The sequence below is a fragment of the Malurus melanocephalus genome, unplaced genomic scaffold, assembly GCF_030028575.1.
Source record: "Malurus melanocephalus ecotype Western Australia unplaced genomic scaffold, MMel_1.1 scaffold_19, whole genome shotgun sequence".
Classification (NCBI taxonomy): domain Eukaryota; kingdom Metazoa; phylum Chordata; class Aves; order Passeriformes; family Maluridae; genus Malurus; species Malurus melanocephalus.
In genome coordinates, this window is record NW_026623251.1 from 298,361 (window position 1) to 319,127 (window position 20,767).

At 38.7% G+C, this 20,767-nt stretch overlaps 1 protein-coding gene across 2 annotated transcripts in view; it reads right to left on the reverse strand.

Moving 5' to 3' along the window:
• ERO1B (endoplasmic reticulum oxidoreductase 1 beta) overlaps positions 1–15,726 on the reverse strand; it is a 26,650-nt gene extending 10,924 nt beyond the window's left edge. For both annotated transcript variants that reach the window (XM_057389719.1, XM_057389718.1), the window contains exons 1-6: positions 15,442–15,726; positions 10,939–11,058; positions 7,487–7,570; positions 7,051–7,092; positions 3,027–3,109; positions 1,106–1,179 (exon numbers count right to left, since the gene is read on the reverse strand). In XM_057389719.1, the coding sequence (XP_057245702.1) occupies positions 1,106–1,179; positions 3,027–3,109; positions 7,051–7,092; positions 7,487–7,570; positions 10,939–11,058; positions 15,442–15,540 (502 nt within the window). In that variant the 5' untranslated portion in view covers positions 15,541–15,726. The remainder of the gene's footprint in view (positions 1–1,105; positions 1,180–3,026; positions 3,110–7,050; positions 7,093–7,486; positions 7,571–10,938; positions 11,059–15,441) is intronic.
• Between the last annotated feature and the right edge of the window lie 5,041 nt (positions 15,727–20,767).

A 20,767-nucleotide genomic window follows, 5' to 3' on the forward strand; every position in this document is an offset into this window, starting at 1 on the left:
CACATTGGAAGAACACAGCTGGGGACATCCTCCTTCAGCAAGGCATGATATAAGGAGAGATGGAGTTAGAACTAGGAACTATTTAAGTTAGTATTGCTTCTAAAAGAAATCCTCAACTACACCTTTCACAGCTCAGTACTATTAAAAAATGTAGACAACTTGAAGGCAATAGAGACAACAGTAGATAATTGCATAYAACAGACCTACAGTAACGCTCATCAGCTATTACATAAACAGCTCATATAGAAAGTATTGAGATAAGATAGAGCAGAAGTGCTGAAAGAGAACTGCAGGTGGTAAGTCCACTGCAGCTGCTACTTTCTCAGGTGACACCAGATATAGGCCTAAAGGTAGATGAAAATATCTAGCATTATGCCCTAAATATTCCTGTCATAGAAAGCTTTCTAAGGTGCCTATTGTTCAAATTTTTGTCATTTCAAATTGTTTCAAATTACCTATTTCTAAGGTAATGATAATTTATTAAAAACTACTCTAGTAGTCAATCCTAAAGTTGTCAATTCTCACACTTATCTGAAAAACACTCTTTTGAGCTTTGAACATTACAAGCAAATTAAAAGACTCACATATGTGGAGTAGAGGAAAGACACAATCTAGTATCCTAATGTTTTAACATTAAGAAAGTCCTTACAAATAAGGGTGCAGGGATCATTTAGAAATTGCAAATGTGGAAGAGGAACAAACTCATTTCRAGCACAGTAGAAAAGCAACAAAACAATACAGTAGTAAGAAATAATCAGCTGCAAGCCATTTATCTTATCTTTGTGCTAGATGAAATTTTTTGTAAGAAGCTTTTTAAAAATATGTTAGCCCCATCCCATTTACCATCTTCTTTATTTGCRTAAATATCTCCTCTTCAATATACTAAAAGGATGTAACAGTGAATGCACACTGTGTAGGTTACCAAACACTCCTTGTAAAATTGCAAAAATTTGCACTTTGTGTGTATGATATGAACTGTCACATTTCCATGTGGGACAAAATTTAAACTTCTTTAAAATGGTTATTTATAGACAAAGCATGATCTTTTGCAGTTTTATGAGACAGCAAATAAAACAAACACTCTGAAAAAGCTTAAAGATTTTACCGTCAAGTTCACAAAAATGATCCTGAGAATCATCGTATCTTGCCCAGTCAATGAAAGCCTCCTTACTTTGGTTACTGAGGGAAAAAAAAAACATTTTAATTTAAACTTTTAAATAACCAATGTCAGTAAGAGCTTCTGAAAGAAATACAACCCACATATAGCTTGGGAGTGGATTCTAAGATAGTATATCTGAAACTTGAGCATATATGGAGTTACCCTTTGTTAACTGCACAGAGATTCAAGCAGGCAYCAACTGCAATACTTTCAAAAGTCAACTTCATGTTGAGACAAAGATTACACCATTATTTGAACAATGTGCAGTGACTTGTCTTCCTTCAGTAAGAGCTTGGTGAAATATGTTCATAGAACACATTTTTAACACATTAGCAGCTGTCACTTGGAGGGTGGAGGAGGGAGGAATCACCCTATTTTCATAACCCTCACTTTCAATGAAACCTACAATAGTTAGTGCGTGTCTTTTTATTGGGAGACTAGATGTTTAAATCCCTCTTCTAAACCAAAGTACTCTATGAATATGATTTGTCCTAAGCCATTTAAATAATAATGTTATTCCACTCTAGCATTTTCAAAGGTGCATGGTACTAGAGAGACAAGTACTTTGAAGTTCCTGCACTATGAAACACAGTGACAAAGCCTTTCTTCTATGACTGTGTGCAGCACAGAGCTACTAATGCCACACTACTGACAGCAAAATGTAAGCAAAGTTAAGATTAGGAACACGGCTCCAGGATGCAGTGTAGTGCCTCGAAATAACAAAAACAACCTATTCCGTTTGATCAAATTAGTACCAGCTCAATTCTACAAACAGAGGCAATTCTACAACATGATACATTCCTACCCTTCTGCCAAAACACAGTAGGAGACTTTAYACATGGCATTAGGTGAGGAAATTCTCTGGTAATTACAAACAGGCAAGATTAGATAACCACAAGAAATATAACTTATAAAGGAAAATAACTCAAACCCAAGAGGATTGTGCACTGCTGGGTAGAGAATGTGGAGGTTTTACTGCAAAGCACAAACTCTTCCTCCACTTGCAGGATCCATTACCTGCCCTCTCCCAAATTTGGTCATCTATTCTATTCCCATAAAGGCATGTTCTGTAGGTGTCCATTTACAAACACAATCTCACATTCTTTGCCTTACAGAAACCAAACAGAATTAATAGTTTCTTATTTCCCTAAAACACCACACACCAGGAAGAAASAGTCGCTTTTTCATGGCACATGAAAGCGTTTCAACATCTTTACCAGGAAGAACTGTTGAAATTTGTGGGCAAAGACACCACATCCTTCCATAAACAGTGAAGAACTGATTTTTCTGTTTCTATTTTTCAAAGGTGGGGAAACCAGTAAAGTGCTAGGTTTTCTAAATGGGGTTCCACACACTTTTGTACCCAGGGGCAACACCATCCTGCAGAATTCCTCCCACCCAACCTGACAGTGCCATGCAATAAGCAAGATCAGGGAATTGATCCAAGCTAAAAATAACTTCACCAACAACAAAAGTAACTCACAACTCCCTGATCTAGTTCATTGAAAGAGCACAAACTCGTACATCAATGCAACAGTGGGACAGAGCAGGACAAAACCTCTAAATCCAGCACAGTTGTCAAGAACAAAGAGTAGAAAAACGGTGGGTTTATTTGCAAGTTTCCTCTGACTCTTGGATGCTGTAAGATATCCCCTTTAAATAATATAAAAGTGTACTTTAAACAAAAGGAAAGTCTACTTATTCAACACCTTCGCCTTCAGATGTTCTTGCATCATTTCACATTTACTTTCTAATAGGTTATGGAAAGAATGAAAAYGAAAAACCAGCACATTGTCAAAACCAGACAGACAAAACAAAATGTTCTTTTCTTACTATTTTCATACTGTTGATGTAAATCACAACATACCTTAAGGTACTATTAACTGCTCCCAGCTTGTTAGCTTGCTCACAGTCTTCCAATTCTTTGGAATTATTTGCTGCTTTTGAATACTGTAAGAAAAGTCATATTTAATATGCAAATGAATTACTTAAATCCTCTAAGAACAGGTGTTGTGAAAGGYATTTCTAAGTTCAGCAGTGAATTCTTTAGTATTAGGGAAAATCACCTTRTTCTAGAAGCAGCATATGATTCTGGAATATTTCTTACTTTGATCTTCCCATCACTTAAGTTCATCAGGCTGATTGCACTTTGTGAATTTAACTACTACAGAGAATTCAGCTAAAGATGTCAAAATTTTGCTTTGTCTTTTTTTTTAATTAAATGGAGCCCTTCTGTTATGAAACACCCTAAGTGGAGTGTTTCACATACATATTGACACTCTCCTAAAAGGACCTTGAAAGATAAGCAGTGTCATACCTATAAACACACCTTGTTTTTGTAAGTATAATATATCCCAAGTTTCATTGGTTATTTCAATAGGTATATTTATTAGTTTTGGACACTTCCCCCCCCATGTTTCATTTAATCCAATTAAATGGCTCACTTCAGATGTGCACAGGTCTGGAACACAGGCTTTTCCAGCTGAACTAAAGTTTTGTTTATTTCAAAGACAGAATTGAAGAATTTTGGCTGAACCTTGGTTCTAAAGTATATTTTTAAAAAGTAATCCACTAACATAGGCATATTCTGGAACAATTCTATGGAAAACCTTTTAAGAATAAAAGACAAAATKTCACTATTCTATAATAATACGGTTATGTCAGCAGGGAATTTAAGTCTGTCAACTTAAAGCTCAAAAAGTCCCTCTAAGTTTTGGMACATAAAAGGTAGTAACAGTGCTCTCTTAAAATATAAACCAAATTTCCACCTTTTGTGGGTTTTTGGATTGTTTTGTACATGTATGGTTTTTTTTTTTTTTTTCCAGACTAAGCCTTAGGGCAATTAGTAAAATAAATAAATGATAAATTTTAAAAGAAAGAATAGTTCATTTCTSAGGACAGACTTGTGGTCAAGATGGCAGAGGCAAAGTATCACCACAATATGCATCACAAYACTTCTCAAAAAAAGGAATTATTTAATTGAAACTGTTCAGATGAGTAAGCAAGATGAATTGCTTTAAAACTGCATTTGCCTGAACCAACACAAGGGAAAACAGCAGAAGCTACTGAAGACCAMAGAAGTGAAGGAGATTTTAAAAAACCTAATAATTTAAATCTTCTTAGGGGCCTTGCCCATAAGTATTTACCCTAGAAAGAACATCTTACTCAWTTTTCTTCGATTTGAAAGGCATGGGACCACATTCTTTAGCATCATATGGATGTTAAATGGGAACAAGGAATGGATCTAACCTAGACTGAAACAAATACTGCTGATGAAATAACATACTGAGATGCTGAAGTAAACATTCTGCATGTCTAGAGTTGCAAACCAATGCCTACCCTGAAGTGAAAAAAAAGGTTACTCCCAAGATTATAATCCTAGATTTAATGTTTCAAACACAATGAACATTCAAGTCTCAAAATCTATTTCCAGCCTTCCCTATTCTCCAGTGTTTAAAAAGAACAGTTATCAGTTCAGTGCTCTGTGACCCCTGACAAGATCAAGACAAAATTGTTCTTGCCAACCAGGATCTCCTAAGACCTGTTACCGGGGTAACCCCCCCCCCCCCCAAAAAAAAAAAAGAAAAAAAAGAAACCCCAGAAAAAAAGGACAGGAAGTAAATCACAAAGTTAAATGTTGTAACCTGGAGTTATTGCATCCTGCCYTTTGCTTCAAAGGTTAATGCAATAGTCATGACAGTCCTTCACTGTCTAGCCCCAAAATATGCATTCACCACTCAAATGAAACGGAACTACAGAAAGGGAAATTACTGTGYTCCTCTGCAGCACTATTTCAAAAGGCTTATGACGGTGTCAAGAATTAAAAAGACATCCTCTGTTGCTAACTGCACTCCTATGGAGAAGCTGTACAAGTGTAACCTTGGTCTTAGCAGGTAGCTGAGCTTTCAAAAGAACTGCTCTCTTCATTGCTCAACAAACAAACAATTAAACAAAAAAAAAATCCYCCCSCCCAAGCCTAAATAAAGCTAGAAGTTTATAAGCGTCTCTACATCAGGAGAGAAAGGCAATGGGAAACTGGACAGAAACCACAGAAAAACTCTCCCATGAGTAAGAGATTATAACTCTCACTATTAAAAAGATGCCTTTGATTGTTTTCACTTTTCCAAGAAAGACATGATCAGGATTAGACAGAAGCTGGGCATACATGGTRTAGGTAAGATTTATCCCTGCTCTGGCAACAATTTTCCCACAGAAATATTTGCTTCTCTAACAGCAAAGCAGCATATATCAGAGTCTTCTGCAGATTAAAGGTACAGAATTGCCAAAATTTCAGTACATAGCTKCAAGACAACTCAAAGGAAACCACTGTAGCAAAATTACAGCAAGTGACAGCTTCCCAAAGAAGCTATCCCACTTCCTTTATTGTGGTGAAAGCAAAAGGCATCTGTTTTTTCACTTCCTAAGTCCAATTCGATATGGTCACATGAAGTATCTGAAGAACAGCATACTCTTTAGCTACTGTTTAACTACTTATTTATGGCTCTCAAGAGTAATCAATCAGGAAGTTCAAATGCCGACTACAGGAATCCTTGCTAAAACAGTTTTTAAAGTCTTACAGTCCCCCTCTCTAGGAGGCATTACGGTATTTCAGGAGTTATTTTCTCTATAATCAAACTTGGAAGATAAAAGAGTCAATGAAAAAGAGAATTAGTAACAGATTATTCAGTTAAAACACAAGATATTCTGCCCAGAGATAGCATCAGTTTTTCAGAACAACTACTGCTGCTGGTGCTGAAATGGCAAATGACTGACATTTAAATGATGTCAGTGAGAAAGATGTTTCCTCTCTGATTACCAGGAATCCTTAAATGAAGATGCAGTCTCTATTTCAGAGTGAGTTAACAATATAGGTATAAAGGCAACAAGACTTGAGCTAAAGATTGGACAGACTTGCCTGCACTGTTCCAGACAACAGGACAYAAGTCATCAATTCACAATGAAGTAGTCACCTCAGCTATCTCTGTTAACGTTTCTTGGCATGAGGTCTAAACCTAATGCCAACAATCCTTTATGATATGGTGAACTACAGTCAGGCTGCTCAGTGTGGTAGAAAGCACTGGGGAGGGTGGAGATGTAATAGTTAATCAMGACATAAGTGTCTACAACAGTCAAGGCACTCATTTGGGCACCATTTTTCCATCAACTGCTAAAATCCTCATTCTTGGGGAACTGTGTTTGGGATGTGGGGGTGTGTGGTTATTTGCCTTTCTGCTCTGACCTCTTTTCCTAGGCATATTTTTACCTCTTTTCCTCTTGACTTTTTTGGTTTTGCTAAGACCACTTGGTGACCTAGGAAGGATGGCTTGGAGAGAAGCAAGCAAAAGCCAGTAGCACAGACTGACTACTTCAATTTGCACTGGTCTCACTTTAACCAAAACTGTCTTTAAACTATTGACCAAATAACCTTAGGACTAACGATCTCCTGAAAATTAGACATAGCAAAACATGCAATCATTTGGGTTTTTTTAATATTAGATGTTGCGATTATGATTCTTAAAACAGACTAGTACACTGCTACTGCCTCTGTGCATTTTAGCCTATAGCTTTGTAGAAGATGGCCTGTACTCAGAAATGAAGCAACAATTTTGCATCAGACATTTTGTGGCTATGCACTGCTGTCCCTTGTCATTCACTGATTCAGTCTGCACCAGCTCTGAAGCAGTGACAGACTTAAAACGACAAGACAGTACCAGSTATGTCAGAAACACTAGAATAAATAAAGGTAAAAAGATAAAGCCCCATACAGGAATCAATCAGTTATTTCATCAGTATGCCAACACTGAAGGTTTGTACTAAAAAGCCACACAGCTGTTATAAAGTTAAGATTAAAAAAAAATCAGAAAGAACCTGGAAAATAAAGGAATACTTACTTTATTAGAGCTCCCAGCCTTTATTCCAACAGGTATTTTGCTCTAAAACCAAAAAATAAATCACAGCTTTTACACTGTTTATAGAAATGTTTATGCTTGATTAAAAGTTACAAATTAGGAATCACTCCTATAGAGGTCAAAAGAAACTCGTTTACTGAAAAATTACCTWGCTCCTTCACCTTACTACCTCAACATGATACATCCAAAACAGTGYTAGAGCTTAGAAGAGATTTATTCTTGAAGCTATCTGCTTTGTTCATAAAATATCCAAGACCTTAAAATATTTGGTTGTATTTCTACTGTCAGAATGGAAAAGATTTTGTCACTTTTATTTAAACTTAAATTCTCAATAAGTATTGTTATTATTGTACTAGCCACTGCAAATTAGCAAATTTTTAGCCAAAAAAACTTTTTCAATTTTGTATTTGATCCATACCTCGGGACAAGGCTCTACATGACAATCTTTGATAGAACAATGGCCATCGTCAGCCCAAAAAGGGCACGGTCTCTTCAGGTTGACCTAAACATAAAAAACCAAAAGTTTACAATCAGCACTTATATACAGCAACTGTAGAAGAAAGCTCACAGTATCAGGAAATCCTTTAAATTAAAGGAGAGGACAGAAGGAAAAAGTGTAATATAAAATACTTTAAGTTTAGGGGGTTTGGTCTGTCAGTTTCTTTTAATTACTCTAACTACAKAAGCTAGAGTTTTGTGCAGTGAAACAGTTAATGATAATGGCCTCCAGTGAATGAACACAAACAYACAGTATATCAAAGCAAAAATTAAATCTCTCACTACTAAAATTAACTAATTCAAATAAATACTTGGATGATATTTGATTTCAAAATTAGACCAAAACCAGATTATTATTTTAAAGTGTTAAAGAGATTCCTCAGCCAAAAAAAACCTGACAAGACATTTAGCAGATGGTACAGCTTCTTAGAAGTGATGACAAATATCTTCTCGTTACAGCTCAGACCTTACTAGCACAGACACAATAGAGCAGAAATTTTTAGGTTGCTTCCCCCCCATTTCCTCTATTCAATGCGCAAACACTATTCCTAGGAAAATAAAAGTAAAATTATTTTTTGTACTTGTTCACTCATCTTTTTGAAAATAAACTACAAAATAGTTTTACATTCCACATCACCTTCACAATAAGTCCTATTATATAAAATTTTCACCTCCCACCAATTTCTACCAAAAAAAAGACAACCAGCTAACACAGCTAAATTACAGCCTTCTTTAAAGTAAACTCTCACAATAAAAAATGCTTACACACTGAGGAAGATATAAGTAACAGCAGCCACTGCTTTTACACAGAGGAATGCTGTAAATAAAATAATACKGCTGCCTCAACTGCAGATTAATTCAGAAAGAACACATGCAAATCAAGATATACTAGTCCCAGAATGACTGAAGAGSACCAAAACCAGCACACACAAACTGATGTTGTAGAGCACTTGCACTTTAATCAACACCAATCATGCACTGTCTACACAGAACATCCTATCTTCTTCAGGGTACGAGGTATTGCATTTCACTATTGTCACTTAGGAGTGTTATTTGTCTCTTTCACAAATTAAAAGACAGATTCTTCATAATGAGTTTTTCACAATTTGTGTGTTTTGGTGTATAAAACTAAAGAGWCAAAAATTTTTAACTCTTCCATTGAGAAATGTTCTACTGTCTAGAAACCACCTAGCATAATTTCTGCAAGACTTTATGAAGCTTTCTCTGGCCTTTGAATAAAAACTACCTCATACATTCAGTTATATACATCAAGGTTTGAGTTCTTTTATGGCTGTTGAACTAGTAACACAACAGGAATACTGTGATAGAAGTTASAAAAGTTCACAATCCAAGTTCCTATTACAAATTCAATTACTTGGGAGTAGGAATGTTCACTCCAAGAACAAGGATATTGACCTCTATGCTGTAGCTGACTTGGATGATCACTGAATAATGTCCTGCTTCTGGCAAGGGTAGGGTTAATACTTGCAGTAAAGAGGAGAGGGCATGGCTAGGAGCTGGAGATTATTCTATACCAGGTCACATCATTGTCAGGGGAAGGGGAAAGGGGCTCTGTTCCAGGCAGAAGGGGTTCCTTCCAGTCGAGAAAACATACCAGAAGGAGTTGTTTGWTACTGTCTATTACTTTTTTTCCCCCTCTGTGTGAATAATTTCTTTTCTTATGCCCTCTGTCATTAGTATTGTTGCTGTTACTGTTCATTTTCTTATCTCATTGTTTCCAGAAAATTGTTCTTATCTCAGCCCATGWTCTTCACCTTTTGTGCCTCTAATTTTCATCTCCATCCTGATGTAGCATGGAGAGGGAGAGGAAAATGGGAGTGAGAGTGAGTAGTGCATGGTTCAGTGAGTGCACTGATTTGGAGAGTACCATTCCTAAACCATGACACCTACCTTCTCAATTACCACATCCATTTATGTGCTTAAAAGCGCTTCCATCATTCTGGACAAGGGTATCAAAAAAAGCTGTTGCTTATTCAAACAGGAAAAGCTAAAGCATATTCTGATGGACTTAGTTTGCTTGTTCAACACAAATTCTTCCCTGCCACGACTGGAAGTACTAAGTGTAATGTGGTGCTTGGTGCACTGCACGCAGCCCTTGGAACTCCCATCTATTAGGAAGATCAGTATAAAAGATGAGGCAGGATTGCAACATACCTTTAGAGTATGATCTGCAGAACTGCTGTTGAAATCAACATTTGCTCTAAATTTGCAGGCTGAAATTAGTGTTGTATGAAGCCTCATAGAGCTGCTGCTCCTCTTCTTCAAGTACTTTGTTTTGTATCTTTCTGTTGCCTCTGGAGAATGTCATTACCACTACTATGTGATGTATTAGTACTGAAGTTGCACATATCCTGTTTCTCCCGAAAAGCGATTTTACAACTGTATCRTGTAGCAGGAGATACAGGGTGCAGTTACACATTACTGCTTGCTCAGGCTAGAAAAGGAAGAGTCTAATGCTTTTTCTTTTTCTCCTTCTTCACACTCATAACCCCATCTTGTATGAGTTTAATATTTGCCTGATTCCAGATGCATTAGATAAATTCTACATCCTGAGAAGAAAAAACCCTGACAAAATAAAAAAAAAAATCCCTACCAAAGGGCAAACTGAAACGCCCAGACTAAAAATCTACCAGGTCTAAGAGATACATTGGCCTAATAGAGAGCTAAAGGTACTAAAGGGGCAGGATGTTGCCCTAGAGGAGCGTAATCTCTGTTTTCCAGTGGCAGGCGACCATCTGACTAGCTCAGTCAAAATGCAATTTCACTTTCAAGTTAAGCATCTGAAAACAGAAGTATCAGGCTTCAAATCTTCATTTACACATCAGATAGTAATAGAGAGAAAAAAATGCTTTAAATAATAAAAAGTGATATTACATACTACTTGAAAAAGGAATGGTTTTGCCTATTTTTCAAAGGAATAATAGTTCTCTAGATAGCAAATATTAAAATCTGAAATAAGACAGCAACTTATAAGAAAAGTAAATCATTCCAATATTTAAATTTCAAATTACACACATTTCTTAGAAGATAAGCACTGCATGCTGCCAGAAAATTGCTAATATATGATCTTTTTCTAGATGCAGCAGTATAAAGGCACTATCTTTTAAATTACCACTTACCAATTGAATGAAAGCAGTCATGATTTATTGTCACTGACTCCAGGATTAACATAGCAAACAAGACTTATTACCAACATAACTGTCAGGGACTGAAAACCTGCTCCAACCAAATTAAAGAACTGTGGGCTTCTAACAGACAGCTTAACACTGACAAGTTGACTTGATATGCAATCCTTCCTATATTTTGTGCATTTTATTTAAATCATTCAGGAAAATACCATTCTAAATGTACCTTGTAATATCTGAAGTAATCACGTTCTTGCAACTTCTGTATTTTGGGAAAGATCTTGAAAGTATTGAAGTCATCGATGCTTTCTATRTCACATAAACAATCATCTAGGACTCCTGTGAGCTATTGAAAAAAATACATAAACACTTATTTCTAATAGAGAAATAGAATAATTACAGAAAAATCCTTTAAATAGAAAAAGATGGCAGTCAAAAGAAATACTAGTGAAATGCATTTCCATAGCCAATATTTCTCATCACTAAAATACTCTAAAACTATCATCTCACACACTAAAAGACTGTAGCATGTTTTTGAGCTTAAAGCCACCGCCAAACACAATGCTGAATTGATGTTAACAAGTTTAACAATTTCAACCCTGAAATTTGTTGACACTTTCAGCATAYAGAACTTTCTGCAGAATGAGTAACAAGATTTTCCAAATTACAAACAYATGGTATATTAGCAGAGTTGCACACCAAATGGTCATGAGTCGCATTGCCTAAAAAAACCCTACAATCACACACTGTCATCTTATTTTTGTATTTCTTCTCAAAGTGTGAAAACACTCCATCTAGTTTCCTTAGAGGCATGGGAGAAAGGAGTGTAGGTTTTTCTGTGCCCAAGAAGTTTGCAATTTCACAATTAAATTTGACAGATAAATACTAGGAAAACGAGGTGTGGGGATCTATACAGTAATACTGTAAATGAATCTATCGTGAAACTGAGTCTGACTTTTCCAGGTCTCATCCCTCTTCTTATAGCAAGCCATACTGCTACTGCACTAGGTTAAGACCACCTCTATGAAAAGCAGTAAACTACAAGTGCAGAAGTGCTACTGCCAACACAGGAAGGGAAGGCGGCGTTGTGCATGTAGCAGAAAGGACCGCTCCAACTAACTCGGTAGACAAGGCTACGGCTCTCTCTTGCTCAGACACTGGCAGTGTCTTATTGTAAGGTGGAAACACTGAAAGTGTGGTATGAACACATGTATGATAAATTTCAGTAAATCTAAACTAACTCTCTTAGGCACAGATTCTTAAAATACTACAAACATGTCTGAAGGCTTTAGACCACATCTAAGGGAACGGAATCAAACACTGGTGTTTACTGCTACTCTTCTTCAACCAGACAGGAAATTCTCTGACATCCATGATGGCCTAGAAAGCATTTAAAACAGAAATGCCCACACCTCTTGTATCTTGCAGGAGATTAGAAGAGCCTCTAACTATTAAAATATTATGTGCAAAAGGAGGCAAAAAATATTTTGTGGCCCTTTTTTTTCCTCCACAGATTTCACACAGATGAGATTATGAAATCATCTAATCTCTTTTATGCATGATAAATCACTCCTGTACTTTAYAGAACAGATACACTTATATAACCAAGCTGGATGTAAAAGAGCCACTAGAAACCAAATTGTAGGCTTCTACTCCCTTATGAAGCATAAAGGAGGCCTGGAAAATGGATTTTCCCAACTCTCTGTGAGAATAAAGAGGTGRGGATATGGCAATAAAGCACCTAAGTGGAAAATACACCTTATGTAGATCCTACTTTTCCTGAGGCACTTAATAGGCTGCCACAATTCGGTGGAGCAGATATGGCAATGAAGTAAAGCTAATTTAAGTACTTCCACCAAAAATTTTCCCTGCTGGTTTGTTTGTCTTGTTAATGTTATCTAACTTCAAACCTGGGCAAACAACTACCAAAGAGCCAATGTGTAATGACAGGATTTTCACAGCCCACATGACTGCCAACTTGAAGTCAGAAGAAAAAAATGTGTTACCAATGATGCTTAAAGAGATAAAAAMCCCATGCATTTTAATCTATAACAACTTCATTAAAAAATTCTGATTTTCTTATTGATCACACACAGGCAGAAATCTGTAAAGGTGCAGCTTTTATAGGTAACACCATATCACGAAACCAACAGCATAACACTTCATTATAAAAATGCAAAAAGACAATGCTCAACATTTTGCTCAAATTACTGAGCTGTATAAATAGGAAGATAAGATAGAGTATTTTTGGACTGAGAAGATAWAGGAATTTTGGTATTTTGATGACCAGCTCATAAGGCTGCCCACTGCTTACAAAAAATAGTTTTACCGTATATACAAAATGAAAAATGCTTTTTARGGGAAAAATGTCCCAAATAAACATGCAATAGTTACACCAGTGTCAAATCCTCATGGCAAAATAAAAAGCTGCAGCTTTTTTATTTAACTAATATCTCAATTCTAAGAACATCTTTGAAAATACAGTACAGTTTACTTAGATCAATGACATTTCAGAAATGAACCCTCCTCAAAAACTAGAACTGATGTAGGAAATTATTAACAAAAGAATTATTTGAGAGTAATAGGAACAAGCAAACTAACTTCTCCATTTTTTTTTCTCACAGCTTTTTCAGAACTRGAACAGTTAGCTCCCTGTATACATAAAATAGTAAAATCAATGTTTCCTTGGAAAGCATGCCCTAAAATAAAACTAAGCTGTATCTGTACCAAACCACAATTTATAAAATACTTTAAGAGTATATATATGAAACACTAATACTGCACAGCAGTATAGTCAGTTCATAGCAAAGTAATACAAGAGCAACACTGGCTTCAAATACCCCAGTTGGAGGYTTTTTTTAGTCTTAGTGCAGCCTTCAGTGCTCTCACTGGTAATCACATAACAATGGAACGCTCCAAGAACATGAAGAAAATTGTTTCAATTTTGTCAACACCTGGATCTTCCAACAAATTCTTTTTCTCAAACTGGGGACATCAAAGTAAGAACAGTGTGTTACACAGTTAAAATCACATATTGCAAGACCAACTTTATTATTCACACAATTGGTACTTTGCCTTTTTTAAATTAACTATACTAGTTAACTTAGTCCACAAATATAAAGTCAAACTGCACTATAAGTTATCATACTTTTATTACAATGGAAAAGTATCATGATTTCTTTTCATCTGTTAATTACTTTGAACTCTACAGTAAACTCTAAAAGCATTAGTCTACCATAATTTATGTTCAAGAAGTCATCTGAAATTGCAGAGCTATTTTTTCTACATTTCCAACATGCTTATCAAAGTACTTCCAGGTATTGTCAAACCTAGTTTAGTTCTTAAACAGGTATCAGAGCTATACTGGAGAAGTGAAACTTTTATCTTCTCCAAAATTAATCAGTCTTTCAGAAGAAAAGGTCAATGTCCAACCTTCATCAATTTCTCCTTATGAAATCTATTCAACCCTTTAMCATTACAAAAAACCTGAATAACTGCATATAATAATAAGCAATCTATTAATACAAACAATCTATTAGTGTTATTAGGTTGTTGTACTTTAATTGCTTCAACAATTAGAAGACCACCTGGGACACCTTGTTTTATTCCTTAGATGTTTTCCTTTGCCATTGCTACAAAACAAGAGAACAGGCAACACGACTGTAAGAATTATTGTCTAGCTCACCGTTACCTGGACAAGCCAAACTCTGAACAATTTTATGAAATAGCAYCAACCAATCTCTCTGCCTAGCATCACAAAAAAACCCCACGCTACTTTATTAATTGCTTCTTTAAGAGCTCCCTTTCAACTAGCATTTAGTTATGCTAAAATAGTTACTAAAATAATGGGATTTTWAAACCAGAGACAACCTCAACTTATAACAAAAAAAGCTCCAATCAAAGTTATCTATGCTACTGTCATCACTGCTTTGGGTGGTCACTTACAATACAGCATGTCACACAACACAAAAATTTAGAAAATATGAGAAAAACAATAATCCAGAGAACAAGCTTTGACTTATGTAGACAGTGTATTCCTCTATAAACTCACTCCAAAGTCTTTGGCCTAGCTGAAAGCCTTTCCTACTTAATACCAGCTACCATTTCAGACAYGGTCACAGGGCAGATGAAGAGGGAGCTCTTAATTACAGAACTTGTCCTGCTAAAGCTGTGAAGGCAGTTTAAAGAAGGAAACAGCGTTCCCCTCCTTGCCTGTTATGCAAACGGCATAACGGACCCGACCTAAACACAAGCCAAGCAATGGCATCACCATTGGAACATATGGCTTCTCACAGTCTTCATCAGGGAAAGAAGTTTCCACCTGAAGCCAAGGGTATGATCCAACCCAGAGCTCCTCAATGCAACACCCCACTGACTGACGCTACCTGTGGTTCCCAGGTCACCAACTTGTCCGCGCAGACCGGAGCCACCGGCCCCGGGCTGGATCCCGGCAAGTGCCACGGTACGGAAGGGGAAGGACGTGGGTTACAGACTCCAGCGAGAGATTCTCCGGCTTCTCAGAGGGGAGGCTGCACAAGACACGGCCCAGAGCTGCCCTCTCCTCCACAACCCCCCGAAGTGCCCTCACCTCCAGCCTGTGCCTCCTGCCCCTCCGGGAGGGCTCCTCAGCCCTACCCACAAACGGCAGGCATCCCTGCCCGGCCACGCTCTCTCCCCGCTCCGTGCCGTCCCGCCCCGCCACACCGTCCCGCCAGCCGCCGGTTCCTACCTGGGCCTCCGCTGTCAGGACGCAGCCGAGCACCACCAACAACCGCGCTGCCAGCCGTGCCCTCGCCGCCGCGCTCCGGCCGGCACCGCCGCCGCTCATGCTGCTGCTGCCGCCGCGACTGACGGAAGAGGGAGCAGCCGTCGCCCCGCCGCCGCCGGCACAGGAAGAAGAGGGACGCGCCGCGGGTCGGCGGCGGCAGCGTCTCCTCCCGGCGCGGCCGGTGCTGCGGGCGGCGGGACCCGTCGGGCGGGGGCGCCGCGCTCACCGCGACCTGTCCGCGGCCCCGCCGCGCGCGCCCGGGCTCCTCTCGCGAAGCAGCGGCGCCGCCGCTGCCGCCACCCCGCTCCAGCGCCCACCGCTCCCGGGCCGCCGCCGCGCGGCACGCCGGGAGATGTAGTTCCCCTCCCGGTCCCGGGGCCGGGGCGGGGCGGGGCGGGGCGGCGGCGCCCAATCGGAGAGGACCACGCGCGCTTCCAAAACAAGTGGCGGCGGCGCGCGAGGGGCGGCTGGGCGCGTGCGCGCGGCGGGCCCCGTGAGGAGGGGTGGTGGCGGGGGGGCGTGATGTGGAACGAGTTTGTCCCGGTCCAGGCCCGTATAAACCAGTRGGGCTCGGTAAATCCCAGTATTTCCTTCTTCATCCCAGTCTAACCCAGCCTAAACTGAGTCCAGGCCAGTACATCACCGTCCATCCCAGTATAACCCAGTCCAGGTCTGTGTCGACCAGTTTAGCCCAGTATCGTAGAATAGGAATATACTGAGATGGAAGAGACACACACAGGAATCATCACAATCCATCTCCCAACCCTGCACAGCATCATCCCCAAGAGTGACACCATGTGTCTGAGAGCATTGTCCACACTCTTCTTGAACATTGTCGGGCTTGGAGCTGTGACCACTTCCCTGGGGAGCACCAGTATCCAACCATCCTCTGGGTGAAGAATCTTGTCTTGATAACCAGCCGAAACCTCCCCTGACTCAGCTTCAGGCCATTTCCTTGAGTCCTGTCATTGGTCATGAGAGTGAAGAGATCAGTACTCCACTTCCCCTTGTGAGATTGTTGAAGAACACGATGAGATCTTCCCTCTTCTCCTCTAAATGGAACAAACCAAGTACATTCCAGCACATCCCCCTATAACCCCAGTCTAAACCTGGTCCAATCCATACAACCCAGTCGAGACCTGTATAAACAAGTTTGGCCAGCTGTATTCCAGGGCACCAGTCTAACCCAGGGGGCTGGGTCCATGCTGCTCCAGTGCTATGTGGCTGCATTGGGCAGGGCTGCAGGACCCTGTGCCCCTCTGTTGGGGCAGCTCAGAACCAATCTTTTGCTCCCCATAGTTAAATGCTTACCTGTAATTCATTTCCAGAACTGCAAAAAGTCATGTTCCTGTGAAAAATCTGAATGTTGCATTGATTTAATATGCAGGGTTACTGAAATTAGGATTTTATTTTCAATTCAGATGCTAACTCAGGTTCTTCTTACACCCTTTCAGCTGGAGAATACTCCTTTATTGRAGCATGTAGACAAGCTTTAAGTATGGGGTAACTATTTCAGAGAGTTTAAAGTTTTAAGGTTGACCTTTGTTATTTACTTACAAGTTAGTTCAAATTCATTTCCCATTAAATTTGTCCTTAAAGGGCCAGTATGTCAGAGATTTTTGCATTGCTGAAAAATGTCTCTAAGGGATGGTGTCTAGGAATTACAGCAACCATGAGAYGATTGGCCTAGATGAAGTAGGCAGTAGTTTGTCAGTCTGTTTCCAGAGAGATGATGYAATCGCTCCTTTCTTCCCTCTCTGGAGTACAGGCAGTGGAACTATAATTTGGGAACAGATGACTAAATAAGAACCTATTCCTACTTCTAGCATCGGTGGACCAATCCCTTTGCTAGATATTTGAGAAGAAATGGTAGAACAGCTAATGTTAATGTTTATATTGCTATCGTTTGTTCTCAGTATCAGTACTCCATACTTATCGCAAGTGGTTTGTACTTCTCACAAAGGAACTGTTTCTGCTCTGCAGATTAAGGTGAATTCATTGCATTTGTTTACATTTTGTGCCTTTGATTCTGGAAAAAAGTTTCCATCACGAGTATTTAGAAAAGCCCTAAAACCTTGGAAGAATCAAACACTGTCACATGCTTGGGCTACATAAAGGACTATACAAGTTAACTGTAAACTATCATATTTTAAGTCATAGAGTTCTCTCAGTTTCCAGTTCAGAACACTTTATGTTAGGTACAGAAGGTATTTTATTTCTTCACCTCTGAAGTGATTAGAAGTCAGTAGTGGTTTAGTTTTTTACTGCCATATTAGAAGGATAAGGAATTGGCTGTAAAATATATATAATGAATAATTTTAAGAGGCAATAAAAAAAAATTCCTTGTATATGTGTTATCTACTATACCAGACCTGAATGTAGCTTAACACAGTTTTCTAGAGTATTTTYAATCTTATTTTATGTTTTAGTGTTGATTTAAATCTATGAATAATACTTTGCTAGTGGTATAAAAATGTTTAAAACCCCCAACCATAAAAGTCTTAATACAGGATTTTTTTGTGAAATCAGTTTCTGGAAAGATCTGCAGAAGAAACAGTCTWGCAGTTGCAATCAAAACCCAACATCATATTACAAAGCTATGAGTGCCAACAAAGCCTCTTTCTTTTAAAGGAATTTGCCAAGATGTTATGACATTTTAGCAAGGGCTAAGAACAAGCCTTTACTGGGGAAAAGGAAAATCATAGTTCACAGGTGGCTGGGGTCATGAATGGTCTGGCCTATACATTTATTTTTTCAGTGCAGTTGTCATAAGAACAAGCATCTTCTGTGATTTCATAATGTGCATTGCTGATACACATGTTGACAGTTTTATTTGCAAGCTCTAACATTTGCCATCTATGTGCAAGTAAAGAAAGCCTTGAACATGGGRACTAAAAACTCTATTCTGTATTCATGAATAAGAATGAAGTAAAGCACATCAGAGTTCCCTCTTCCTCATCACTYTGTGAGGTTCTCYAGTGGGCAGAGATCTGGGTGCAGCAGAGAGACAGTCTTTTAGTGGATGCTACAAATCTGCAATTACTAAACTTGACTCTGGCCTGAAACTGATCAAGTCCTGCAAGTTTTATTTTGTTACTTGCATTGGTGCTTTTTAGCCAGCTCTTATTTGCCAGAATTGAGCTTATGCATGCTGGTTGTAGACAGAAATAATGATCTATGGGCATCAACTGTGTAAAAATGGATCTCAGAGATTAGSATGGACTAATTTAAGTGAACATACAAGGTAAGAGTGAAGGGTGGCTTCACAATTCACGTTAGGAGAAACCTGATAAATCCCAGCTGCTTTGTCAAGTTCATGAACTAGATTTCAGTAATCTGAAATGTGTGTTTCTTTTTTGAAACTTTTTGCCCTTGAAACTTTTACCTTTATTTATTTTTCCAAATTAACATTTGAATGAGTCTTTCCTAAACTTAGGAGAGTAAACCAGAAGAATCGATATGTCACAGACTTCTGTTTAAGTCTGGCAAACAGCAGCAGTGTGAGGGCAGTGCCTGTTGAGCAATGGAACATCTTGTGGTAGTCTAGATTTAATGATACAGTGAGGCACAGCTGTGGGTAAGAACTTTCAGTAAACCACCTGATGCAAGTACAGAAAGCAGCCAAGTAGCAGGACACATGARTTCTGTGGTCTGTCAGGCCTCCTACTGCTGAAGAGCTTGTCAAACCTCACCCCTGTTCTGTCCCACTGTCATTAGGCCAGATACAAGTTATGTTTCCTTCCATGTCATGCCTCGTTGCTGTCCTGTTCRCACCTACTCATGTCTGCCTTAAAACCACAACATACACTCAAGTCTGAGGCAAGGGGTGCAAGTAACTTTTTTAAAGTGCTATGGATATTTAGGGTTATCACAGGAGTGTGGCCTGTAAATGGCAAAACATTATGTGAAATTCAGTATAGTGAAGGTAAAAATGTAAATTTTATTAAGAAAATATAGCAGTGTTTTCACAATGACTATGAGGAAAACAGCAAGAAAGATAGAATGCAGTAAAAAAAAAAAAAGCAAACTACCAGGAAGAAGTGCATTTTTAAGAAGTTTTGAAGGTGATAAAAAGCTAACTACAAATCTTAGCTATACACCTGTATTCTCACTTCCATGTTTCATGCGGTTGTGTTATAGTTGGATATTAACAAAGTGCATTGTATGGTCTATAACAGCATGATCTAAGTGAAGAATAGAAGTAATATATGGAGTATTTGTCATTCCTATAGTACCTATAATTTCTTAAGAAGGAATGCTAACATAGAAATGAGTCTACTAGCTCTGTCAAACTTATGAGTATAGTCAGTGTCATGAACATACCTAATCTTGTTTGAAAAAACACCTAAGATTTGTGCACTTGCCCTTTCTGTGCACGTGCTTATCTGTCAGCAAATCTGACCAGGAGGTACAGATCTCAACTAAACTGTACATTTATGGAAACAAGCAGCCAAGCAGGGGGACTGTGCTAATGTCCCTGCAGAGGCATAAGCTGCAGCCTAAAAGCAATCATATTAGGCTCAGTTTCAACATGTCAATCTAGAGAAAGCAAGGTTTCACTGTTCCTGTGGTGTGTGTTTGACTTGGACACAGCGCAGCTCCYGGAGTGGTGGGAACATTTCCATATCATGCAGTCCTGTCAGGCAAACAAATTATCCACAGGCTTACATAAGATCATCTAGGTGTGTGTCATTTCTTATATTTTCTCCATATAGGGCTCTTTCTGTCAATTAAATGTCAAAATCGTGATGTTCCTATAAAAGAACTGTAAAAGAACAGACCAATGTCATTATTGGCAAAGAAAGTAGTTTTAACTTCTTAGCTGCTGGTTAATTATTCCTATTCCAAAACAATCTCAGAATTTTCAAGAACTTTTCTAGCAACACTCTGAAGCTGCTGACAGTTAAAAACTATCTATAGGATACTGAGAGAGAAAATGCAGGGAGGTTTTTCCTAAATCTACTGAAATGCAGGAGGGGTGAAGAGTTTATGTTGACAAAGAAGTATTTTTCTCAATATAAACTTCCTCAAGTGAAGGTGTTTGAAATGTGGAAAGCAAACAGATRAGGAAGAATAAATAAGGTTGCCATGCGATTCTGGCAGGCCCACAGTTACCATGTCGAGGCATGGGGAAGATTACTGATCCACTGTGTTATGGCAGCATTTGTGATCTGGAACAAAAGCTCTTTATTTCCAAGTGGAAAAGCTACAGAAGATCAACTGGGGGGAAAAAAGGGTTTTTTTGTTGGTTTTCTGTGGGGTTTTCTTGTGTGTATGTTTTGGTTTT